Genomic DNA, 20,925 nt, shown 5'->3' with positions numbered 1-20,925 from the left:
GATTGTTCAAGTGTTTACCCCGCAAGCTGTTGTTATTTCAAATGAACTACTTGAGAATGTGAAAAAATCGGTGCCATATAGGCCTTTTTATGCTCCTGAAGATCAGCTTCGAAAGTTCCTTTCTTCTGGTCACAAGAACTATCTTGCTGAGCTTAGGGCGACATTTGGTCCTAGCCCAGCGTGCGTGCTTGCAAAGAGCGATGAAGCTTATTTTGAGGCCATGAATATTTTGAAGCAGGCACCACCTTCTGCTGATACGGCCGGTGATCTTTCTTACCCACAAAAACAAAATGAGATTTGCCGCAAATTGGCCCGCCAGCTTTTATACCGAACAAAGGTCAATACAGCTGTTGCATTGACTCAGCTGGACCACCTTAATGAGGCAGTAGAAATTTTGGATAAGGTTATTGCTGCAAATGAATTTGTTTACATGTGGCGTGCATTTCTTGCAAGGGGGGAAGCAAAAAAAAGGTTGGGATTTATTAGTAAATCTGACAAGGATTTTCGTCAGTTATCCGAGCAAAAGAAAACTTTCCGCCGGAAAATGTAATTATTTATGCATAGGATTTCAATTTGAAAAAAGAAAAAAAAAAAAAAAAAGGAAAATAAAGAGGAAAAAGAGGGTGTTAATATTACAACCGGTAATTGCTTGAGTGAGAATGAGAGCGGTGACCTGATTTCTTCTTTAATCCATGAAAAAGGTGTCTTCCTCGTCATTATTTATTAGGCTTTTGGGCAGATGGCCATTTACCTGGGAGGGGAATAAGAAGCGTTATGTGGGCAAAGAATTTGCGTTCCCATTTCTCAAGACAATATGGATAGAAATCAAACTGGTGATGAAAAGAAGGAAAAAAATATATCTGGAAGAGAACCGCCGTTTACAATTTTTCATAACAGGAAGAACTGTTGTTGATTTTTTTTATTGGCTGCGACATCATGCCTGCCTGCCTGTCTGCCCTTTTTTTCCCCTTTCTTGCTTTCCATGCAATTTAATGTTTTGTAGCCCTTTTTAGGAGTTCCATCTAGGCATTTAAGATATCAGGTTCTTGAAAATGTAGGAAGGGTCACTTTGTTTGCGCGTTCTTCTTGATTCGTCGTGTGACACAAGGCAAATAACATTGCTAAGGGAAGGGAAACTTGACCTTGCCCTACCCAACTGTCTTATGTACGGGAACGCTGTTGACTTCTGTGTTTCAGTGCCTCGGTCTTCTGATTGCTTAACGAGCGAAGGCCTTGCTTGGTAGTGTGACCTTGTCTCTTTCCGACGTTATGGTATGGACCTCTCGATGATTTGTTTTTCCGTTTATTATTATTATTATTTGGGTTTGTTTGAACCTATTTTTTTCAGCATATAAACTGAGCTGAGCGTGGGCAAGGTAAATAAATACCAATTGATAAAAAAATAAGAATAGAGGTTACTGATTTCCGGCCTTTATTGCCTTCTTGATGTTTTCTTTCTCATTTGCAACTAATTTGGGGGGTTTAAAGGTAAGTAAACAAAGGCTCATGCTTAAAGGGTTACTTCAAATTATTGGTCTCAAGAAGGAGTGGCCGGTGTTTACTTTAGATGAGGTACGCCAACACAACGACCGCTCCTCAATTTGGATAGTTGCAGGGAACTCTGTATATGATGTCACCTATATTCTAGACACACACCCTGGGGGTCTCAATGCGCTTCTGCGTCGAGGTGGTGGCGTGAAGGACTGCACCGAGGATTTTTACTTCCATAGTCGTGCCGCGCGGAGAGCGTGGAACTCTCTTAAGATTGGTGAGTTGGACCTTGGAGAAGCCATGGGAATAGGAACTCTTGCTGTTTCTTTGACAGGCTCACGGGATGGTAATGCTGCGCCGGAGGCATCGCCCGTGAATCATGCGTGTGCTAGTTGGGAATGCGATGGCGGCAAGAACTGCTGCTGCACTAGTACTGTAGAAACACACGGGAGCACATCTGAGCCAGTTCCAGAGCGTTTATGTAGTGAATGTTTGCACCGTCACTCGGCGTGGCGATAATTTACTCCGAGATCCTTATAAGATTTGGATTCATTGTTCCTTTTTTTTGAAAAAAAAACGAATTTATTAACGAATTTTTTGTGTTTCCCCAGTTTAATATTTTAAGCCCGAGGAAAAAATAGGCGGGATTTCGCCCTGTTTGGTGCTGTATACTCGAACAGGTACTCGGTTTCTTTCAACAGCGGATTTGGGAATGATGTCGTCTCAATTTTTGGGCTTTAGATGGCATCAACCCATCCTTTGCAAGATTATTTTCTTTGAAGCTTACGGAAATAATGTGCGACAAGATGGGTCTATATAGTTCCCAGCGCGTCTTGTTCAACTCTCCTGTTTCTCTGTGCGACAATTGACTGAATTCCAAAGATGTTGCCTTGGAGTGGAAAAAGTGCGGTTTTTTTTTTTTTTGTCGTTCCACCTGCTCCCCATTGCTCTCTACGCGGAGGAGTCCGGCGGTTGCGGCGCCCTTTTAAAGACTGCCACTTGGTGCGTTCACAGCGAGACCGGTTGTCGTAGGGTATGCGTTATGAATTTCTCCTTTTGTTTCTGCATGGGTGTTGAATAAATCTAATCCCCACTGTGGAGGATTTTTGGTGCATTTGGTCAAACTACCATCTCCCATTGCCGTGCATTTTTTCCATATTATTAATGGGGGGCCAGGCCTCATCCAGGCACTTTTTGTAGGAAATGTACTATATATATTTTACATACACACGCACACACTATAATTTTGCGTTTTTGTTTACGCAAACGTCAGAAAGGAACTGTCGTTTTTGACTGTGGGAACAGTAACATTATAAGGTTTTGTTGGCATCTGCGCTTATTATTCTTTCACCATGTTGCTTTATCTCTTCTGTTTAGGCAGTGTTTGAAAAGAAAAGAGTCATGCGTTGGGGTAAATTATGTATATATATATGGATATGTGTATATTCTTCCCTTCCGAAGCAATAATTTTCTCTCTGTATGTATAGCGCCATTTCTTATCTCTTTGAAGGTAATTCCCGGTCTCTTCTTCTCCGCTGGCGGAGATCACGTGCAGCTGCTGGGCAGTAATCAACCCACACTTGTCCTGGGGACCCTCAATGCCACACCACTCACTGGCCTACATGGCGCCAAAATCACGCCTTCAACAACCCGAAAAGACGCACGGCGGGCTCCCGTCCCTCTTCCTCGCAACGCACTGCACCTTGGCAGCACGTGAGGACGGCCGGCCGGCCGCACGAGGGTTGAGAATAATAAGGGTTCTGTAGAAAATGAGGAAAAACACGCTTACTTTCATGGAAATGTACCAGGGTAGGTATTCTAATTGATTGTGTATTGATGTATTTTTTTTGCTTTTGTTTTTTTTCTGTGATGGATTCAGAAAATACAACCGCTTTTCACGATGCAGACACCATTTCCTTTTCTTATCTTGACGGTGATAAGGCTTTCTCTGTGGTTTACACCACGGAGAGTTGAGTTGCGTGGTTGTTGAGTGGCGCCAAAATGAGCGAATTCCAGGCTTGGTACCGCAGTCGCCATTGTATTTCGATGAAGAGCAAAAAAAAGAATTGTTGATGGAGGTATTCCCTTTTTTGACTTTTATTTGTTGGTCTGCGCAGCTTTTTTTTTTTTTTTTTTTTTGAATGATAGGAGCTTGTGAAAAGAATGATCGCGGTAGAGCTGGCTAACTTAATTAATGTATGTTTATGTCCTGATAAATGAATGCATTATTTATGATACTTTCTACCGTATGAATCTTTTGGGAAGAACGCGACTTTGTAGGGGCAGGGAGCCGATAGGGGCCAGATAATTTTTTGTTTTTGCCATCCCACCCACCCCCTTGATTCCCACCACGCGGCGGGGTCTTGTGGTTGGTGGACCCCAAAGTCTGCCACTTCGTAAGTAATAATATTCAAATTCTAACTGAGGACAAGGGACCATGCTAGTGATCCACAGAATTCTATATATTGAATGAAAAGAAAGCATTGAAGCAATTAAATAACGAACCTTTTTTCTTGACTTGTTTGGTTTCCATAGATTGCCAGGATCCGGCCAGCTGCCCGGAAGATTATTCCGTGGCATACTGACATTATTTCTGACTTTTTTGCTCTTTTATTTTATTTATTGCAGCTTTCCTTTCGTTTTTATTCTCTGCGTTCTTTTTTTTTTTTTTTCTGCCTTTTTTATGGATCTGAAGATAAGCTTTGGGTGTTTTTACATACTGAGAATACTACATTTAATATATAATATTTGTTCGAATTTTTATAGTTCCTTTTTTTATGACTGTGTTTTGTGGAACGGCATTTCACGTACCAGAACGACATAAGCTGGAGGTACTTCAAGATGTCTTAATTGTCGTGAGTGACACCGAGGGGATTATTGAACGTATTCTGCGGCCATTGGACTGTGATTACAACAAGGTGAAGGAAGAGGCCAGGGAGGCTGGCAACCTTGTGACTTTGCGTCCACGCCAGTATTTGATTCCCGGACTTATCGACCTGCACGTTCACGCACCGCAGTGGCCTCAAGCTGGAAAGGCGCTTCACCTTCCGCTTGAGGAATGGCTGCAGGAGAATACATTTCCGCTGGAGGCCAAGTACAAGGATGTAAAGTTTGCGGAGAGGGTTTATAATTCTCTTGTCGAGACATTACTGGCAAATGGCACTACCACCGCCGCGTATTACGCCACAATTCATGTGGAGTCAAGTCTGGAACTTGCCAGAATTTGTTTGCAGAAGGGGCAACGGGCAGTGATTGGATGTGTGGCGATGGATATTCCAGGGGCGTGTCCAGATTTTTACCGTGATGGAAGTGCGGTGGATTCCATTGATAAGACTGCCGTTTTTGTTGAGGCTGTCAAGGCATTGAAGGGAAATGAACGCGCTCTGGTACTCCCTTCCGTTTGCCCTCGATTTATTCCTACATGCAGCACAGAGTCTCTTCGTGGACTGGGGGAACTCGTGAAGAAGTATAATTGTCATGTGCAGACACACTGTTCGGAGAGTGATTGGGAGCATAATCACGTCATTGAGCGTTTCAAGAAACATGACGCTTTTGCATTGGACGGGTTTGGTCTCGTGACAAGACATACTGTTTTGGCACATTCAAACTTCTTGTCAACCGAAGACATGGATCTTGTTCTCAGCAGAGGGGCTGCAGTGGCTCACTGTCCGTTGTCAAACTTTTATTTTTCCAATGCCGTGTTTCCTTTGAAAAAAGCACTTGACAAGAACCTTCACGTCGGTCTCGGTACCGACGTGTCGGGTGGAAACAGTCCTTCAATCCTCGATAACTGCCGCTACGCCGTTGCGGCTTCTCGCGCACTAGAGGATGGTGTCGACCCCAACAAGGATGAAAAAGAACGGAGCGGCTGGAAGGGGGCTCGAATAAATTTTATTGAAGCCTTTTGGCTAGCGACAACGCAAGGCGGTGTGTCGCTGGATTTGAATATTGGCAAGTTTGAGCCTGGTTACGCGTTTGACTCCCTGGTGATTGATGTGGATGCACGCAGCAGCAACGTGAAGGTCTTTGACAGTGAGGACTCTTTGGAACACATTTTTCAGAAGATTGTTTATCAATCAACTTCTGCAAACATTACTCAAACTTGGGTTGGGGGGAGACTTGTGCACCAGCTTTGAGACTTCATGCAATTAAATATGGCGTGACTTTCCAGTGAATTTGATTATTTTATTTTATTTTTTTTCTTTTTCTCGGGAGTCGGGGGACTGTGTTAGAGAAGAAAGAGACCGTGCGATAAGAGGGTAGGGGCTTAAAAAGACTTTGAACCGCCGAGATTTTTGTTATCCTTTTTAATTATTATTATTATTATTATTATTAATGTGTGTGGGTGTCAAAAGAACGAAAACACTGACAAAATAAACTTGACGGAACTTACCATTTGTTTGTCCGTCGCTCAAAAATAATAATCCTACACATTTTTTTGGTGCTTTTAAAGGGAATTTAGCGGAATCTTTTGAAAAGAACGTTTGCGAGAATGGTGGCTATCTAAATTCATATATATGCTGATAAGACAAAAATATTTCTGTAAGATTTATTCCTTTTAGGAGCTTTTGGGGAGAATGATCGCGGTAAGTGCTGGCTAACTTAATTAATGTGTGTATATCCTGATAAAACGAATACACTTCTGTACGACACTTTTCTACCGTATGAATTTTTGGGAAGAACGAGAATTTGTAAGGGCATCAGGGAGCAGACAGAGGGAATATAATTTTTATTTTTATTTTGCCACCCACCCACCCCCTTTTGATTCCCACCTCGCGGCGGGGTCTTGTGGTTGGAGGAGCCCAAAGTCTGCCAATTGGTACTATAAATATTGTTGCCAACTAAGTATCACATGCCACGATAATGGCAATCTGCTTATTATATAAAAAGACTTGGAGCAAACAATGAGAGGAAGCCATCGCCTCTCCGTTTACCCCCTTCTCCCCATTTTTTTCGATTTTTTCCGATAAGTTCAGGGTTCGGACCAGCGGCTTAGACGAATATTTTGGATATACACGCGCAATTAGATGGGGGAGCCGAAGCAGACGCTATACATACGTGGTCTACCGGACAAGGTCTCGGAAAAAGAGATGCGCCGGGCGCTTTATTTGTACTGCACTCAGTTTGGCCCTGTGCTTGAGGTATCGTATCGCAAGAGCAGGGACATGTACGGTCAGGCTTTTGTTGTCTTTTCAGACGTTGCCACTGCCACAAGTGCTCGCCGGGAATTGAACGAGCGTCAGTTCTATGGGCGATTGGTACAGGCCTTTTACGCCAAGCGGCAGTCTTTTAGTGCCGATCCCGGGGAGAGACGTCGCAGAGACCTTCGACGTGAGCGTGAGTCGGCCGCGAAACGCCTGCGGGAATTTTAGAGGCTGATTTAGCAGTTTGTATTGTCACGAGTAGTCGCGGCTCAGAATAGACGTAACAAGTTTTATTTATGAATTTTATGCACTTTTTGTTTCTTGTTTACAATTTTGTTCACACCCTGTTTTTTTCATTCTTCTTTCCTTTTTTTTTTTTTTCCTTTTAAGACAAGGAGGCGTGGGTAACAGTAAGAGAAATCATGGGAGACGGAGATCGTGATGGTGAAAACTTCATCGATTCCTTTTTGGATGATTTCTGTTGTCTTGTGTCACGGTTTTTGAAAATCTCATGCCGCACACGTGTTGGCTTAGTTCCCGCACCTCCCCCCGCATCGCCATCATCGTCTTCCCCTTCGTTTATCAAGCCAGTGACCGATGCGACTCATGTGGAAGAGCAGCTGGACGCGGCGGACTCAATGCTCCGCCTGATGAGTGAGGCGAAACCACGAGTCAAGACTAGTGAGAAAAAGGCAGATTTTCCCACAGAGAGCGCCGTATTTCTCTTACGACTACGCTCACTTTTAGAGAGGCAATTGAATCAAGATCAGCAGTCAGATGTACTTCCTTCTACGTCGAAGACGAGATGTAGTACAAGGGGTGAAAGCCCATCAGGAGGCGAATCGAAATTCTCTCACACCTGTTTAGATGCACCTTGCAGACGTGTTCGCAAACATTTGCACCGATTCCCCAATGCCGTGGTTGGGGATATCAGGGGCACGAGCGCGTTAAATCGGAGGATAGCCACTGAAGATGCTGAGTGCCAGACAGAGTTTTCGGACATGTTCTCAATGGGGCATGAACCTAGCTCATTGGGTCAAGGTGTAGCAGTTCATCTTAGAAGGAGAGTGTCTTCGCTAAGCGATGCTCATGGTCGCTTGGCTTTGATCCTGCAGCAGCATACCATTAGCAGCATCCTCGCGCTGGGTCACGTCCTGGCGGAGGCGAATAAGAATCCTACAAAGATGCAGGAATGCGACCTTCGCATTCAGACGCGATATGTCGAGGGGATTCAGGGGGTGCTTGAAAAGGAACAGGTTAGGCTTAACAAAGAGTGTTCAAACTGGAATGGGATAAAAGAACATGAACAGCTTCATTTTAGTGAGATTGTGCAGGTCCTAGAACGTCTTGAAATGGCTGTGGCTTCTGTAGACTGCCGGGCATTCGTCGTTGAGGAGGTAGACGAGGGAATTAAGGGGTGCGATGTGCATGATAAGCCAGTTTCTATTGAAGGGAGCAGTGTTACTGATCTTGTGGGCCTTTTTGGAAAAAGTTGCGCGGGCTTTGTCTCTAAACTGGTTGTTTATTGTCTGCAATGCTTTTCATCTGCTCTGACCAGTGCAAGTGGCTCCCCGCTGCGATGGAGCTATCTTGAGAAGGTGTTATTCCTAACAGATTCCGAGAGCCCAGTTCCGACTGTGCCGATGGAGATGAGTAGAACACCATCACGTGGCTCAGGTGACATGGATGTGGATAAAACACCCACACAAGAACGCTCTGAGAGTGTGAGGGCATGCGACGTGGATGAGTTGCCAAAAAGAAGGAACACGGATACCCCTTGGCAGGAGGGTGAGAACCAACTTCTGCGGCTTATGCAAAAGTTTCGTCCGTGCCATGAGTACGAGGAAGTTCGACAACTTGAAATTCTCGTTTGATGTGAAGAGGGTAATGGCAGATGAAAGATCCAATGTGTGTTGCGGTCCGCAAGCACCGCACCGTTGATGGCGTTGTGCACCCAATAGGGTTTAAAACGAGAGATGAACTTTTTTTGTGAAGTAAAAAAACAGAAAATAAAAAAATAAGATAAAACACACACACACACAAACACGCACACAAAAGAGAACGGTGATTTCAACGGGCGTGGTTTTTCGTGTCTGATCCAATTGGTAGTTTAGAGTTTAGATTTTTGCCGCACCCTCTTCTTTTTTTTTTTTGCGTGGATTTTCACTGCGGTCTTGTGAATTTTCACCATCTGCATCACCTAGATTTTACTGTGACATTTCTGCTTGAGCTCCCCTCTTTGTTTTCTGTGCCCCATTACTGATGGTGGCTGTCGACTCGTTGGACTGCCTTGAATTGGACTTTTTTTCTGGAGATGGCCTCGAGGATGCCCCCTGTCAACAGACCGAATTGCTGCTCCTGATTTCCTTTTTTTTTTTTTTTTTGTTATTTTTACTTCTTCTCCGCTTGTTTCTCTTTATTTGCCTCCCCTGCGTTTTCTTCCTCTTTGACGCTCAATCGAATCGTTTCTCTGCCATGAGGGCTGGAGCCAAGAAAGTGAAACAGGAGACGATAATAAGGCAACAAGAACACCGAAAAGAATATCCCACGCAGACGTAAACCCCGCTCAAGAACAGCCATGTCCACTGAACTAAAGTCAGGTCCTCTTCCGGCAGACGTCGAAGAGGTCATCGCGAATATCATGCGCGAAGAGGGTGTGAACTTTCTCACAAGTAAAATTTTGCGTCTGCGCCTGGAGGCGAGGTACCGCATGGAGTTCACCTCGCACAAGGCTGCCATAGAGGGCATCATTACGAAGCTCATGCAGCTTCCTGAGTTTAAGAAACAGCTGGAGAATGCTGTCAAGGAGGAGAAGGCGGCAAGCAGTATCGGTGGTAAGAAGAAGAAGCGCAGCGCCAGTGCTGCGGCTGACGAGAGGAATGCGAAGGTGAACAAAAAGGAGAAGAAGCCAGATGATTACCCGAAGGCGGCGCTCTCGCCGTACATTCTCTTTGGGAATGACCACCGTGATAAAGTTAAGGAACAGAACCCGGAAATGAAAAATACGGAGATCTTGCAAAGTTTGGGCAAAATGTGGGCCGAAGCCTCGGATGCAGTCAAAGAAAAGTACAAGAAACTCGCAGAAGATGACAAGAAAAGATTCGATCGTGAACTCAGCGAATATAAAAAGAGTGGTGGGACTGAATACAAGCGCGGTGGCGGAAAGGTAAAGGCCAAGGATGAAAATGCTCCAAAGAGGTCCATGTCTGCCTACTTCTTCTTTGTGAGCGATTTCCGGAAGAAGCATCCCGACCTCAGCGTCACGGAGACCTCCAAGGCAGCCGGCGCTGCGTGGAAAGAGCTCTCTGATGAGATGAAAAAGCCATACGAGGCCATGGCACAGAAGGACAAGGAGCGGTATCAGAGAGAGATGGCTGCAAGGGCGAGCTAGGGTCAAGGCAATGTGCAGCCGCAGTGAGGCACGAGTGGAGTATTTGCTGGGGGGGATGTAAACGAAACAGAAAGAACAACAACAAAAAAAGAAAAATAGAGACGGAACCGAGTACATGATATGCAGAAAAAATGTTGGTGGACGGGGAGGGGGGCAAGGAGCTTTTGTTCTTTTTCTCCATCCTTCCCTGTTCTTTTTCTTTCTTCCTAACTGTGCTCTTCCGGATAATTGCCCTGCAATTTATCGTGGTGCTTTATAGAGATCCCCGCATTTGGTTTCGGTGGCCCAGAGTTTGGCAAGACGTTGAGCATAAGACAGAATTCAACAAATGTTACGACCGACGGGAAGAAGGCCGCGACGAAGCCTAAGAAACGATGGAGGGAGGCAACGAGAGCAGAAAGAGAGAAAAACAGAATTAATAAGAACAAGAAGAAAAGCTGAGAGCAAAAACAATTGAGAAACGGCCGAAGACGGTTGGTGTCATTCTTCCCAAAAGAAACAAAGGAAAGGGAAAATAAATAAATATAGGTTGGCATTACCATATATATATATATATATATGTTTTTTTTTTTTTTCTTTTTTAGTTTTCTTCTCCGTCATGGACGACCAAGAGGTCTTACTTTTTGTGAAATGGCTTTGAATTTTTTTTTTTTTTTTGCGGCATTCATTCCTCTTTCTCTTTTTTTATTGTTTATTTTTCTTAATAAAAGTGGTCGAGGCGCCGCTGTTGTAGTTGTCACCTGAGAAAAGGAATAGATGCCAAGCTGTGAGCACATTCCGCCAGATCGGTTCCACGGCGTGGAGTCGCGACGCCACACAGATGCTTGTGTGCGACAACTTTCACGTAGCAAGGAGTTCCAACGCTACATAACCCATAGGGAATACAGCGAGTCTTTGCAACTAACGTGGTTTATGGCTCTGATTGGCTTGTCAATTGCCCTCTATTACCATCTCTTGTTTGTCTATCGAGATATGTATTTGGCGCCATTTGGGAATTTTGAGGCCAATACCATTCCCTCTTTGTTTTCAACGGCACTGCTGCTTTTTTACATTGCCCCATGCGTTCTCATTGCGCCTTTTAGTGGCTTTTTTGAAACTCTCCCGAGTCGAGGGGCTTTGCGTTTGGCGGTGGTCTTTACGTTTATCAACATGGCTGTTGTTTCATTTGGCGGTAAGTGGTTACATCACCCACCGTTTCTCATCACTGAGCCTCCCATACCGTGGATTACTGGCAAAACTTCTGAGGCAAGGCAACTAGTTACAGTCACGTTAACACGCACATTGCCCCTGCAAGGCGGCGTTGTGGCGGGATGGTTGGTGTATAAATGGAGAAGAATGCGGTGGAAGAAAGCATGGCATGTGCCATTGCCGCTTATTACCGTTCCTATTCTTGTTGGCGTCTTTAGTTGTCTTTGGTTTTTTCTTGCTACTTGTTTTGTTACATCATTAACAACAACCTCTTTTTTTTTTCCTGTTGGGGGAGATACAAGGGCAGTGGGTGGCGATGTGGTGAGCAACATTCTCTCGATGGTTTTGGCGATTAAGCAAGAATTTCTTATCGTCTTGAATTGGCTCTCACTTCCTGTGTCATTACCAGATGCTAGGATTCTATATCACCTATGGTGTGCCACCTTGGAACTCTGTGTATTGTACTTTTTGGGCGTGTTCTTGTCTTCGTTTTCTTTTGTTTTCAGGGGGATATTTTGGCTGCTACCCACGCACCCAACTACATGGCTGTTGTCGCTTATTTCTTGTCTTGTGGGATTGAATGCTTTGATGCGGAGCGACAGCGGTAATATTCTGCATGTTTTGGGTCTCCTCACGCTTGCATGCATGCTGGTACGCAATGGCTTTTTGATTACTCCCTGATTGGACAAGAATAACTGCCGAGAAGACACACTCACAAAACAACAACAACAACAAAAAAAAAAAAGAGGAAAATAAGGTGGTGAGGGGAGAAAGTGTGAGGCATATTGGGATAACGGTGGGGGGTGCCTCGGATGGGAGGTAAAAGAATGAAAAGTGAGGACGGTCGAATTATAGTATTGCTGCCTGCGGTAGAGGAGCATGAAAAGAAGAAAAGGTGCCTTTTATCTTTTTTCTTTTTCCGGATTTCTGTAAACTGGCTTTCTCTTCTCTCTCTACCCATAGTGAAGGATCCCTGAAGAATGAAAATGCAACAAGCCACGAAGGGGGAGGATGCATTTTTGGTTGATAGCCATGAAGCCGCGTCGTTGACGTTCTCGTGTGAAGCGGCATGCGCGTGCGGTGTCGACGGCGCCCCTTCCGAGCAACATGCAAAGGAAGTCAACTTAGGCAATGCTAAGGTCTCCACTGTTGTAGAACAAGCGGACGGGACGCGACAACTTCCAGTCGATGACGCCTTACTGTGTGACACCGGCAACACGAAGGTCATTTTGACGGGATCGCAGAAGGAGGAGGAGGAGGAAGCGGTGGGAGAAGAGGAGAGTGAAAAAGATGAGGAGGGTTTTGAAGAGGAGGAAGAATATGAGGAAGAATCCGACGATGAGGAGGAATATGAGGAGGACGAAGAGAATAAAGAGAGGTCGGAAGAAATGGCGGAAGGTGAAGCCGAGGAGAACGAATACATTTTTGAGCCACCTGGTGATGGGGGCAATGACCCCAAAATTAAGAAGGATGTATTCGTCATTCATGGCAAAAAGTACGCTGCATCCGCCTTTATAAAAAATGCGGGTTTCATGAAGGTGCAGAAGAAACTTCGTAGGAATCCTAAGACTCCGCTCATAATATGCTCGCGTACTAAGGTGCACAACGTCATGGAGTGCCAGTTTCTGCATTTGACCAACCGTGCTGTGTTGGTAGGGGACCGCTATGTGAGGATCAACATGTTGCTGGATAACCCGGCGAGAGTTGCCCTACTTAAAAATCCCTTGTTGGCGGCGAAGGCGACGTTTTGTACTGTTGCCAATGGTGGACATGATGCTTCCATGTGCTCTGCATTGCACCTTTTACCAGGCATTGTTTTTGTGGGTGGTCCGCAGCTGGGTGTCGCCTATTTTGCGACCGAGCTTCACGATAACCTTGCGCTGCGGCGACTGAGGGACGATGCCAACTCTTGCGGTCGTTGGTGTAGGAATCAGCTTTCTCATGTTGTTCTGACATGTGCTTTTGTGCACTACAACCGGGGAAAGGTGTACACGGAGGTTCCGCGAGAGCCATCGCGGCCCCTTGCAGTGATACCAAGCCTACGCCCACGCGCACCAAGACCGACAGGAGGGAGAGAGGGCCGCGGTGGCCCGTCACGGGGTAGAGGCAGTGGTGGAAGAGGACGCGGTAGGGGCGGAAGAGGACGTGGCAGTGGTGGAATAGGGCGCAGAATGAATCGTGGCCGAGGTGGGCATAGCGGTGTTGAGAGTGCCCCGCGTCCCCATGTGGCGACGGCGGCACCTGCTATTTCTGACATGATGGATTCTGGCAACAGTACGTTGCCAGTTGATAGTGTGGCTCCCATGCTCGAGGAGAGGGCGCAGGCACAGAAGGAGCGACTACTAAATCTTTTGCTAGTCGTATTGGTGGTTTTTGTTGCCATGCTCGCCTATTTGCTTAATTTTAATTAATAAGGAACCCCTGATCCGAGACGTGCAATGCGGCGTAGCTACGTGTTTCTTATTTTTCTGTTAAGGTATTGATGACAGCAAGGGTTCCGTTTTGCCAATCGAGAAGCAAAGGGAAGGAACAGAGAAAAAAGAGGGAGAGGGGAAAAAAAGGCAAACAAAAATGCTCCTGTCATTCGTCATTTCTGCATTATTGCCAAGTGCCGTGTAATGAACGACTGTGGTGCGTTGGGAGTGTTGACGAGGCGGCCATGCTTTTTCCAGCTATAAATGCGTTTCTCCCTCTCTCTCTCTCTCTGTTTGTGTGTGTGTGTGTGTGGAGTCATGTTGCAGTTATTGAGAAGTTCAGCAATATTTTCTCGATGACGCCCCGTCACCACCAGAGGAGGGCTCCTTCTCTTTTCTTTCTTCCTTTTTGAAGTTGTCTTTGTGTGTTTGAAAAAAGACTGGCGTAGCGCTTCCAACGCGCCCGATGGTGTGCGGCGCCCCAAAATGAGAGGCACGGGCGGGGATGCGACAGAAGAAGTTCCACGGCATCAGCGTTTTCTCTTGATTTTTTTTTCTTTTTTTTTTTTTTTTGTTACGTGTGGTTGCCTATTATTTTTTTTCTTTTTACTTCATTGGGCTCAACGGTTCTTCTCTCGCCATTTTTTATGGGTTTGAAGCAAACCGGTGTGTACGAACCGCCCGCGGTTTTCGGAGAGGCAGGAAGGGGGAGCGATCGAAGAAAGAGGCACGAAGAAAAAGGGCAGCCCTTGAATTCCAGTTCCCATGTTTGCCAAGGTTTCTCAAGATCCGGGCGGACGCCTTGGCATCATTTATTTTGCCTCAGTCGCTTTGAGCTCAGCCTTTGTGGCGTGGATCGCTCAAAAATGGTGGAAGAGACAGCATGGGACGACGGGAGACGACGGGATATTTGACGACGTTGGGGAGTCCCCGCTCTTTGACCCCAACTTTGTCTTCCCAGCGAAGCTGGCAGTGAAGAGGGCTTCCGACGCCGGCAGGGACTTGGAGTGCGCCGGCCCACTTTCCATGGCCGAGCGTGAGGGGGCATTGCGGATGGCGCGGAGACTCATGCGTCAGCTGGGTGGTGGGGCGTACAATGAGGAGGGGGAAAACAACAACAAGAACGAAGAAGAGGAGGCGGAGAGCTCCAGCTCGGGGGATGAGACGAACGTGTCTCTCAACTATCACATTGCCACTGAGCTGGAGAAAGAAGCGCGTGACAGTCTGGTGGAGGCGGTGATTCACAGCGAGCTGCTGAAGATGGAGGCACAGGGAAAGCGCATTGACCCCAGTGAGTGTGCGAATATCTTGGCAAAGTTGGTGGAATATTTTGATATTTCGAATGAGCGAGAGAAGTTGCGTGAGCGTCGAATCGCCATGCGACCAAATGAAACTACCAATAACGGATTTCCATGGGCGAACAGCGATGGCTATAACGATCGCATCGCTCAGCAGATGGCGAAAATCAATGAGGCATATGCCGGTTTCTTCTCTCGCGAGACAGAAATGGATCAGCGTCTTCGTGCATTCAACAAGGACGGAGCGGAGGAGCGTTTTGAGATGGACTGGGATGGGGCTGATGATGACGACGAAGAGGCCGACTTAATGAATTACCTCGACCAGGACGATGCGGCCGGGTACGGCAGCCGAATGGAATTGCGTATGAGGGCTATGGGAAAAGACAACTTACGCATGATGGATGTGGACGGTGAAATGAACTATCGCGACGACGACGACGATGATGATGATGATGATGATGGAGAGTTTGAGGAGGAAGAGGAGTCCGACGACATTTATGAAAAAACCGGTTTTGAGCGGATGCTGCTTGACAAACTTCATCAGTTGGCAGCGAGCCTTGGGGAAAAGACGACGTCGTCATTGGGAACGGGAGCCGCAGAGCTTCCTCGTATTAATGGAACGGTGGCTGCTTGCGATGCAGAGCGAGAAAAGGAGGAGGAGGAGGGAAGCAGTCAAAATGAATGGGAGACGGAGAGCGACGATGACGATGATGAGGACGAAGAAACGAAGGAAAAGTAGCGTACGTTGTCGTTGCAACAGCAGACGATCGGGACGCAATGGGGTGGGAAGAGGGGTGCACCGCGGAGAGGAAACGAACACTGAGCTACCGGAACGAATAAAAGGAAGCCGAAGGTCTTTCGATGAGGCAGACGGCATGTAATAACACACAAACACACACACAAAAAAAAAGCAGAAGCTTCTTATGACCACACTAACATGAGAGTCTTCCCTGGGTTGTATCGCGTATCGGCAGATTGTTTTTCTCTGTCTCCTGTCCTTTTACTGCTGGTTTCATTGCTCCTATTTGCTCTTGCCTTGCTATTTGTTTCTATGCAGCGATGTCGGGAGCGGGAGATTCTGGTGGTGGTGGTTGGGGCAAAGTGGTGACACACCTTGATGCGGCGGCGTCGTGCTATCTGTCTTCTCCCGGCGTCACACCTCTAGAGGTGTACCTGACGAAGGTTGAAGATGCCGCTATTTCTTTGGCGCAAGAATTTGGGGCTCTGGTTTCGTCCTATGAGGAGCATGCGTCTCGGGCTGGGCGGGCAACGCTGGAGTGCAGCACCGCTCTTCTTCAAGGCACTGTCTTCCTTGAAGAACAGTTGCGTGAGGCGATGGCTTTGGCCAACGGTGTAGTGGAGGGGATGACAGGCATTGCAGCTGCTGTAAAGGGCATGGAGGATCTCTTGAGCGAAGCACGAAAAGTTGCTCAAGATGTATCACTGGTCGAGGACGCGATAAAGGCGGCGGAAGCTGCGAAGGGCAGGGATGCTAATAGTTGATGGATGCGATGCAATGGAATTAAGGTGCGATGCGTATATACACAAGACATGTTTTTAACTCTACGTCGGTTTTTTATGAATCTCTCCTTATTTTTTTCCTTTCTTTTTTCTTCTGCAGCATATATTTTTACTCACGAAAGGTTTTTTTTTTTTTTTTTTTTGGGGGGGGGGGGGTTAACAGCGTCAGGAGTATGCTGAAGTCATTTCAGGACACGTATATTGAATACTTGAAGAGCACTCTGCACGAAATAGACGTGGATGTGAGCATCGTTGGGGAAACACTGGCCTCACTCGGGCTTGATGAGAGGAGCATCAGTGACATATTGGGTGGCAGCCTTCATGCGTGTGCGACTGGTGCCTCGTCCGTTTCTTCCGTTTCCTCTGACCGGGACCGGGACCAAAGGTCGAGGGAGGGACCGGAGGAGTGTTCCACAATTTCTTCCACAAGCAAGAAGTCGTTTCTCATGTCGCAGCGGGAGGGCATGTTGCGAGTGGATATCGGCAAATTTGATCGAGAACAGATGGGGGGTGCCGCTCTTCCCGCATCATCATCGTCATCGTTGAGTGTAATCGAAAGCCCGCGGGCAGGTCGAGGGCAATTTTTGCATCATGGACACGACGCGAGTTGTAACGTGGAGGAAGAGGAGGAGGCGCTGAATTCACCCGCAACGGCTTGGGACGATCCTATCGTAACGCCTGACCGCCGTGACTCCTACAAGGAACACTTAGAGGCCCTGGAAAAACTTCTCGGTGTTGTTTGGCGTCCTGTTGCTGGCGGAGGAGACGACAGTGTGCCTTTGGAGGTCCGTAGCTTCCTCTGCCGTGAGCGTGTACAAAATTTGCTCCTCAGCCAATTCAAGGCAAGAGGGATTGCCCTGCCAGCGTCACTGCCAAAGCGAAATACTCCGCATCAGAGGTTTAAAGTGAGACATGAAGAGAAAAAACAACCTGAGGGCAGTAGGAACAACTCCAGCAGGAGGCGCGATAAACACTCGCAGTGCATTCGTCACTTTGGGCGTCTTCTGGAGAGTAAGAAAAGCCCCCAAGTTGACTTTCGATGGCAGTGTGAATTCTGTGCTAGACTGGATGACAAACCCATCTTGCTTTCTGTGTCGGACCATCCGCGGCAGCCACAACTGACACCCGCTGCCATGGGGAACACGTGTGGTGTGAAGATGAGGCCCCGAGTTGTGAACACAGTGGGCTGTGGGCGGATCTGCACAAAGTTGCTCGCGACGACACTTTTGTATCGCGAGGATCGTGTCAAAAAAGCGCTGGCCTACCGCGATGGGTGGAACGCTTCTGGCTGTGCTGAAAGATAATATGATGTGTCACGGTGGAGAGTTCAACATGCATCACCCACAGTGGGAGCCATTCTTGGAGTCTTCTCCAAGCGAGGTTGCTGCAGAATTTTTAGAACTGTGCACGGATGCGGGACTCACCTTGGTTAACACCCCTGGTGAGATCACGTATGCCCGTGGCACAAGAGAAAAGATCCTGTATCGATCTGACATGGTCAAAGCATTTGACTGTGTCAGATTGGTCAGCTTCTGTGTCGCCACTTAGTGATCATTATATGCTAACATTTACGCCGCATCAGGCATTTAAGGATACCATACCTTCGGCACCTAGGGCATTCTACAGTTGGGGGAAGCGCAAATGGGATTTATTCGTCAAGGACCTCGACGCACAACCTCCGGCATACGACTATAAAAAGCAGTCCACCGGCATTAAAGCTTTCACGAGAGCGCTTATTACTTCGTATCGACAACATTGCCCCCGCGGCATGCACAAGGATGGTCCCAGGCTTTGGGACGACACTCTCATGGAGGCAGAGCGGATTGCTACCGACAGCAAGGCCCGCTATCTACAGTTACCGACGCCCGACCGTGAGGCAGAAATGCAACGGACAAGGAGTCAATTCTTCCTCCTACTCCGAGAGCGCTTGCGTAACACGTATCTACGTCGCATCAGCAAATTAAATCCAGGCGAACCACTTGCATGGAAATACATTTCCGGACGAAAAAAGGCATCACTTCCACCTCCTACATCATTGTTGTTGGGAGATGGTCAACACACTTACAAAACAGCAAGGAGAGCAGCGAATGCTCTCAATCGCATCTTTTTTCCACTTCACCCCTCTCACAAGGCAGTAAGGTTTTCCAAAGGCATCAAAAGACAGAACCCATCTTTGGGCATTGTTTCTTCTTCTCTTTTTGGGCAGTAGAACAACAACGAGTCTGCTGCCTCATTTACTTCATTTTCTTCTACTTCTTCTAGCTCTGAGCCGCAGAACAACAGCGAGTCTGCCGCTACATCTAATTCAGTTTTTTCATTCTCATCTAATTCAGAGCCACAGGATAACAACGAAGCTGCCACCACATCTGGTTTAGTTGCTCATCTTCACTCCCCTCTTGATGCACCTTTTAATCGTACGGAACTGCTTGCTGCGCTACGTAATACGCCGTATGGCAAGGCCCCCGGACCGGATGAAGTCTACAGTGAGGCACTGCGACATATTTCGTCAAAGGGTCTTCGATTCCTTCTTCGTTGCATTAACCACAGCTGGACGACCGGTACGATCCCGGCTGAGTGGAGACGCGCTACCATCGTCCCACTCTTAAAACCCGGTAAGTCGCCGGAACTGCTTGAGTCATATCGACCCATCAGCCTCACTTCCATTGTGAGTAAGGTTGCTGAGAAAATGGTGCTGAAGAGATTGCTTTGGGTGTGGACGCCACACCCCCACCAGTATGCATATCGTAGTATGCGCACCACGACGATGCGGCTGGCACATCTGATACACGAAGTGGAGCATAATAGAAATCATTATTTTCAAGTGAACCTTCCCAAGAAGAGCGGTATTGGCAATCAAGTCCACTACAGACCCCATCGGACCCTGCTGGTGTTGGTTGATTTCAGCAAGGCCTTTGACTCCATAGATCATTGAGTCCTCAGTCGCTTGCTGGCTAATATTCCGGGGGTGAATTGTAGAAGGTGGCTTAGAAACTTTCTATGTGGTCGCTACGCGAAGACAAGAGTTGGTAACAGAAACAGTGATCGGCGTCCCATGCTGCGAGGAGTTCCTCAGGGGTCCGTGCTGGGACCATATTTGTTCTCCCTTTACGCACACCCACTTCTCAATCTGCTGAACAGCTTTGCGGGTGTCACAGCAGACATGTATGCGGACGACCTCTCTATTATCGTTAAGGGGCAGTCCCGGGAAGACGCCATTCCCACTGCCAACACGGTTCTTAAAAAACTGCATGCGTGGAGTCAGGAAAATGGCCTGGCCATCAACCCGTCAAAGTGTGAAGCCGCTTGGTTCACGCTCTCCACGCACACGGAATCCGATTATAATCGTGAAGGAAAGTGGCCCCTGGAAGTGGCTGGATGTCAAACCCCAGTCATTACCATGGGGGCATCGCGAACTACGAAGCTTCTTGGCATGGATCTCGATCCACGACTGACGCTAAATGTGGCGGCCACCAAGCAATGCGCTGCCACTTCGCAACGGATATCGCAGCTACGCTGCATAGCGCATAAAGAGGCGGGACCATCCCCACACGACCCACGCACGTTCATCATTGGATACGGTGCTTCCAAATTACGCTATGGCAGTGAGCTCATATGGGCAGTAGCGGCGGATTCGGCGAAGAATGAAATGCAAGAGACGTATGCAACCCTGGCACGCATTGTCAGCGGAGTTCCGAGCACTGTCGACCCGGAATCCGCACTCCTAGAGACGAATATGCCGCCGCTCCACGTCCTCTGCCTGCGCGCGCGGCTCTCCATATTTGAGAACACACGCACTGGTCAGATGGACTGGATGCGGAGACGTCTTTCCTGAGCCACCGCCTCGCGCAGGTTTCCGCATCTCGCCGTTATCTCGGGACGAGCCATATGCCTTTGTAGACGCATACACAAAGGACTATGGCATCACTCAGAGCTCACCACGCGAAGAGCGGTTTTTTTGCAGCTCCATTCCTCCCTGGTTTGCGGCCTCCGCTCGCTAGGTCACCATTGGCGTGGAACTTTCGAAACACTACTCAATAACCGACGAAACAGAGCTTGCAACGGAGAAGCGCCGAGTCAGCGAAGAGGCTCCAGCGACGCACAGCCATTGTTTGTGGTTACTCGCAACAGATGGCGGCGTTGGCATTCCCACGTCAGTCGGGGTTGGTATGCTGCTCTCATCCCTTCATTCATCGCGGATAATAGCGAAATTAGGTTTCAACCGCGGCAAACGCCCATGTAGCCGCAGGACGGAATCCCGTGCGCCGCTCCTGGCCCTGGAAAGGCTGATTATCCCCCGTATCTAGCACACACAAGACCCTGCTTGTGGTGACACACAGCCAGGCCATTCTGGCTGCTCTAAACAAGGGCCCGCTCAGTCGGACCGGCTGGACGGAGGATCAGATCTGGCAGCGTCTCTTGACACTAACAAGTGCCGGCTGGTCCGTGCACCTGCAGTCTTGTTGCGGGCATTGTGGAGC

General features: G+C 47.6%; 11 protein-coding genes across 11 annotated transcripts, besides 20 other annotated features; all 11 read left to right on the top strand.

Moving 5' to 3' along the window:
• On the top strand, positions 1-550 carry Tc00.1047053504431.118 (hypothetical protein, conserved; the record flags this gene model as incomplete). The annotated part of the gene is made up of 1 exon (XM_805079.1): positions 1-550. A coding segment is annotated over one exon (550 nt), but the record flags the coding sequence as incomplete, so codon positions are not given.
• Positions 1-3,636: a sequence feature (heterozygous, Esmeraldo-like haplotype).
• Positions 577-619: a sequence feature (T-rich).
• Tc00.1047053504431.109 (cytochrome b5, putative) lies at positions 1,447-2,010 on the top strand (the record flags this gene model as incomplete). Its single annotated transcript, XM_805078.1, has 1 exon — positions 1,447-2,010. One exon carries the CDS (start codon positions 1,447-1,449, stop codon positions 2,008-2,010), a length of 564 nt encoding a protein of 187 aa, XP_810171.1.
• Positions 3,610-3,630: a microsatellite.
• Positions 3,637-4,065: a sequence feature (areas merged during assembly that could not be assigned to a particular haplotype. This can correspond to areas where the two haplotypes were merged or to regions with more than two copies in the genome that were merged during assembly.).
• Positions 3,638-4,062: a mobile genetic element.
• Positions 4,066-20,925: a sequence feature (heterozygous, Esmeraldo-like haplotype).
• Positions 4,090-4,174: a sequence feature (A-rich).
• Tc00.1047053504431.100 (guanine deaminase, putative) lies at positions 4,269-5,627 on the top strand (the record flags this gene model as incomplete). Its single annotated transcript, XM_805076.1, has 1 exon — positions 4,269-5,627. One exon carries the CDS (start codon positions 4,269-4,271, stop codon positions 5,625-5,627), a length of 1,359 nt encoding a protein of 452 aa, XP_810169.1.
• Positions 5,671-5,692: a sequence feature (AT_rich).
• Positions 5,802-5,826: a microsatellite.
• Positions 6,052-6,313: a mobile genetic element.
• Positions 6,211-6,233: a sequence feature (AT_rich).
• Tc00.1047053504431.90 (U2 small nuclear ribonucleoprotein B, putative) lies at positions 6,519-6,863 on the top strand (the record flags this gene model as incomplete). The annotated part of the gene is made up of 1 exon (XM_805075.1): positions 6,519-6,863. The coding sequence occupies one exon, from the start codon at positions 6,519-6,521 to the stop codon at positions 6,861-6,863; it is 345 nt and encodes a 114-aa protein (XP_810168.1).
• Positions 6,983-7,022: a sequence feature (A-rich).
• Tc00.1047053504431.80 (uncharacterized protein) lies at positions 7,058-8,509 on the top strand (the record flags this gene model as incomplete). The annotated part of the gene is made up of 1 exon (XM_805074.1): positions 7,058-8,509. One exon carries the CDS (start codon positions 7,058-7,060, stop codon positions 8,507-8,509), a length of 1,452 nt encoding a protein of 483 aa, XP_810167.1.
• Positions 8,663-8,689: a microsatellite.
• Positions 8,998-9,082: a sequence feature (GA-rich).
• Tc00.1047053504431.64 (high mobility group protein, putative) lies at positions 9,214-10,026 on the top strand (the record flags this gene model as incomplete). The annotated part of the gene is made up of 1 exon (XM_805077.1): positions 9,214-10,026. One exon carries the CDS (start codon positions 9,214-9,216, stop codon positions 10,024-10,026), a length of 813 nt encoding a protein of 270 aa, XP_810170.1.
• Positions 10,567-10,586: a microsatellite.
• Positions 10,668-10,728: a sequence feature (A-rich).
• Positions 10,783-11,895, top strand: Tc00.1047053504431.50 (hypothetical protein, conserved; the record flags this gene model as incomplete). The annotated part of the gene is made up of 1 exon (XM_805073.1): positions 10,783-11,895. One exon carries the CDS (start codon positions 10,783-10,785, stop codon positions 11,893-11,895), a length of 1,113 nt encoding a protein of 370 aa, XP_810166.1.
• Tc00.1047053504431.40 (hypothetical protein, conserved) lies at positions 12,195-13,625 on the top strand (the record flags this gene model as incomplete). The annotated part of the gene is made up of 1 exon (XM_805072.1): positions 12,195-13,625. One exon carries the CDS (start codon positions 12,195-12,197, stop codon positions 13,623-13,625), a length of 1,431 nt encoding a protein of 476 aa, XP_810165.1.
• Positions 12,457-12,631: a sequence feature (CT-rich).
• Positions 14,176-14,201: a microsatellite.
• Tc00.1047053504431.30 (hypothetical protein, conserved) lies at positions 14,394-15,665 on the top strand (the record flags this gene model as incomplete). The annotated part of the gene is made up of 1 exon (XM_805071.1): positions 14,394-15,665. The coding sequence occupies one exon, from the start codon at positions 14,394-14,396 to the stop codon at positions 15,663-15,665; it is 1,272 nt and encodes a 423-aa protein (XP_810164.1).
• Positions 15,354-15,387: a microsatellite.
• On the top strand, positions 15,986-16,429 carry Tc00.1047053504431.20 (uncharacterized protein; the record flags this gene model as incomplete). Its single annotated transcript, XM_805070.1, has 1 exon — positions 15,986-16,429. The coding sequence occupies one exon, from the start codon at positions 15,986-15,988 to the stop codon at positions 16,427-16,429; it is 444 nt and encodes a 147-aa protein (XP_810163.1).
• Positions 16,571-16,590: a microsatellite.
• Positions 16,621-17,751, top strand: Tc00.1047053504431.10 (hypothetical protein, conserved; the record flags this gene model as incomplete). The annotated part of the gene is made up of 1 exon (XM_805069.1): positions 16,621-17,751. One exon carries the CDS (start codon positions 16,621-16,623, stop codon positions 17,749-17,751), a length of 1,131 nt encoding a protein of 376 aa, XP_810162.1.

Source organism: Trypanosoma cruzi, genomic scaffold (genome assembly GCF_000209065.1).
Source record: "Trypanosoma cruzi strain CL Brener 1047053512273 genomic scaffold, whole genome shotgun sequence".
NCBI classification, from domain to species: domain Eukaryota; phylum Euglenozoa; class Kinetoplastea; order Trypanosomatida; family Trypanosomatidae; genus Trypanosoma; species Trypanosoma cruzi.
The sequence above is the reverse complement of the archived record's forward strand: the minus strand, read 5'-3'. Positions and strand labels throughout refer to the sequence as shown.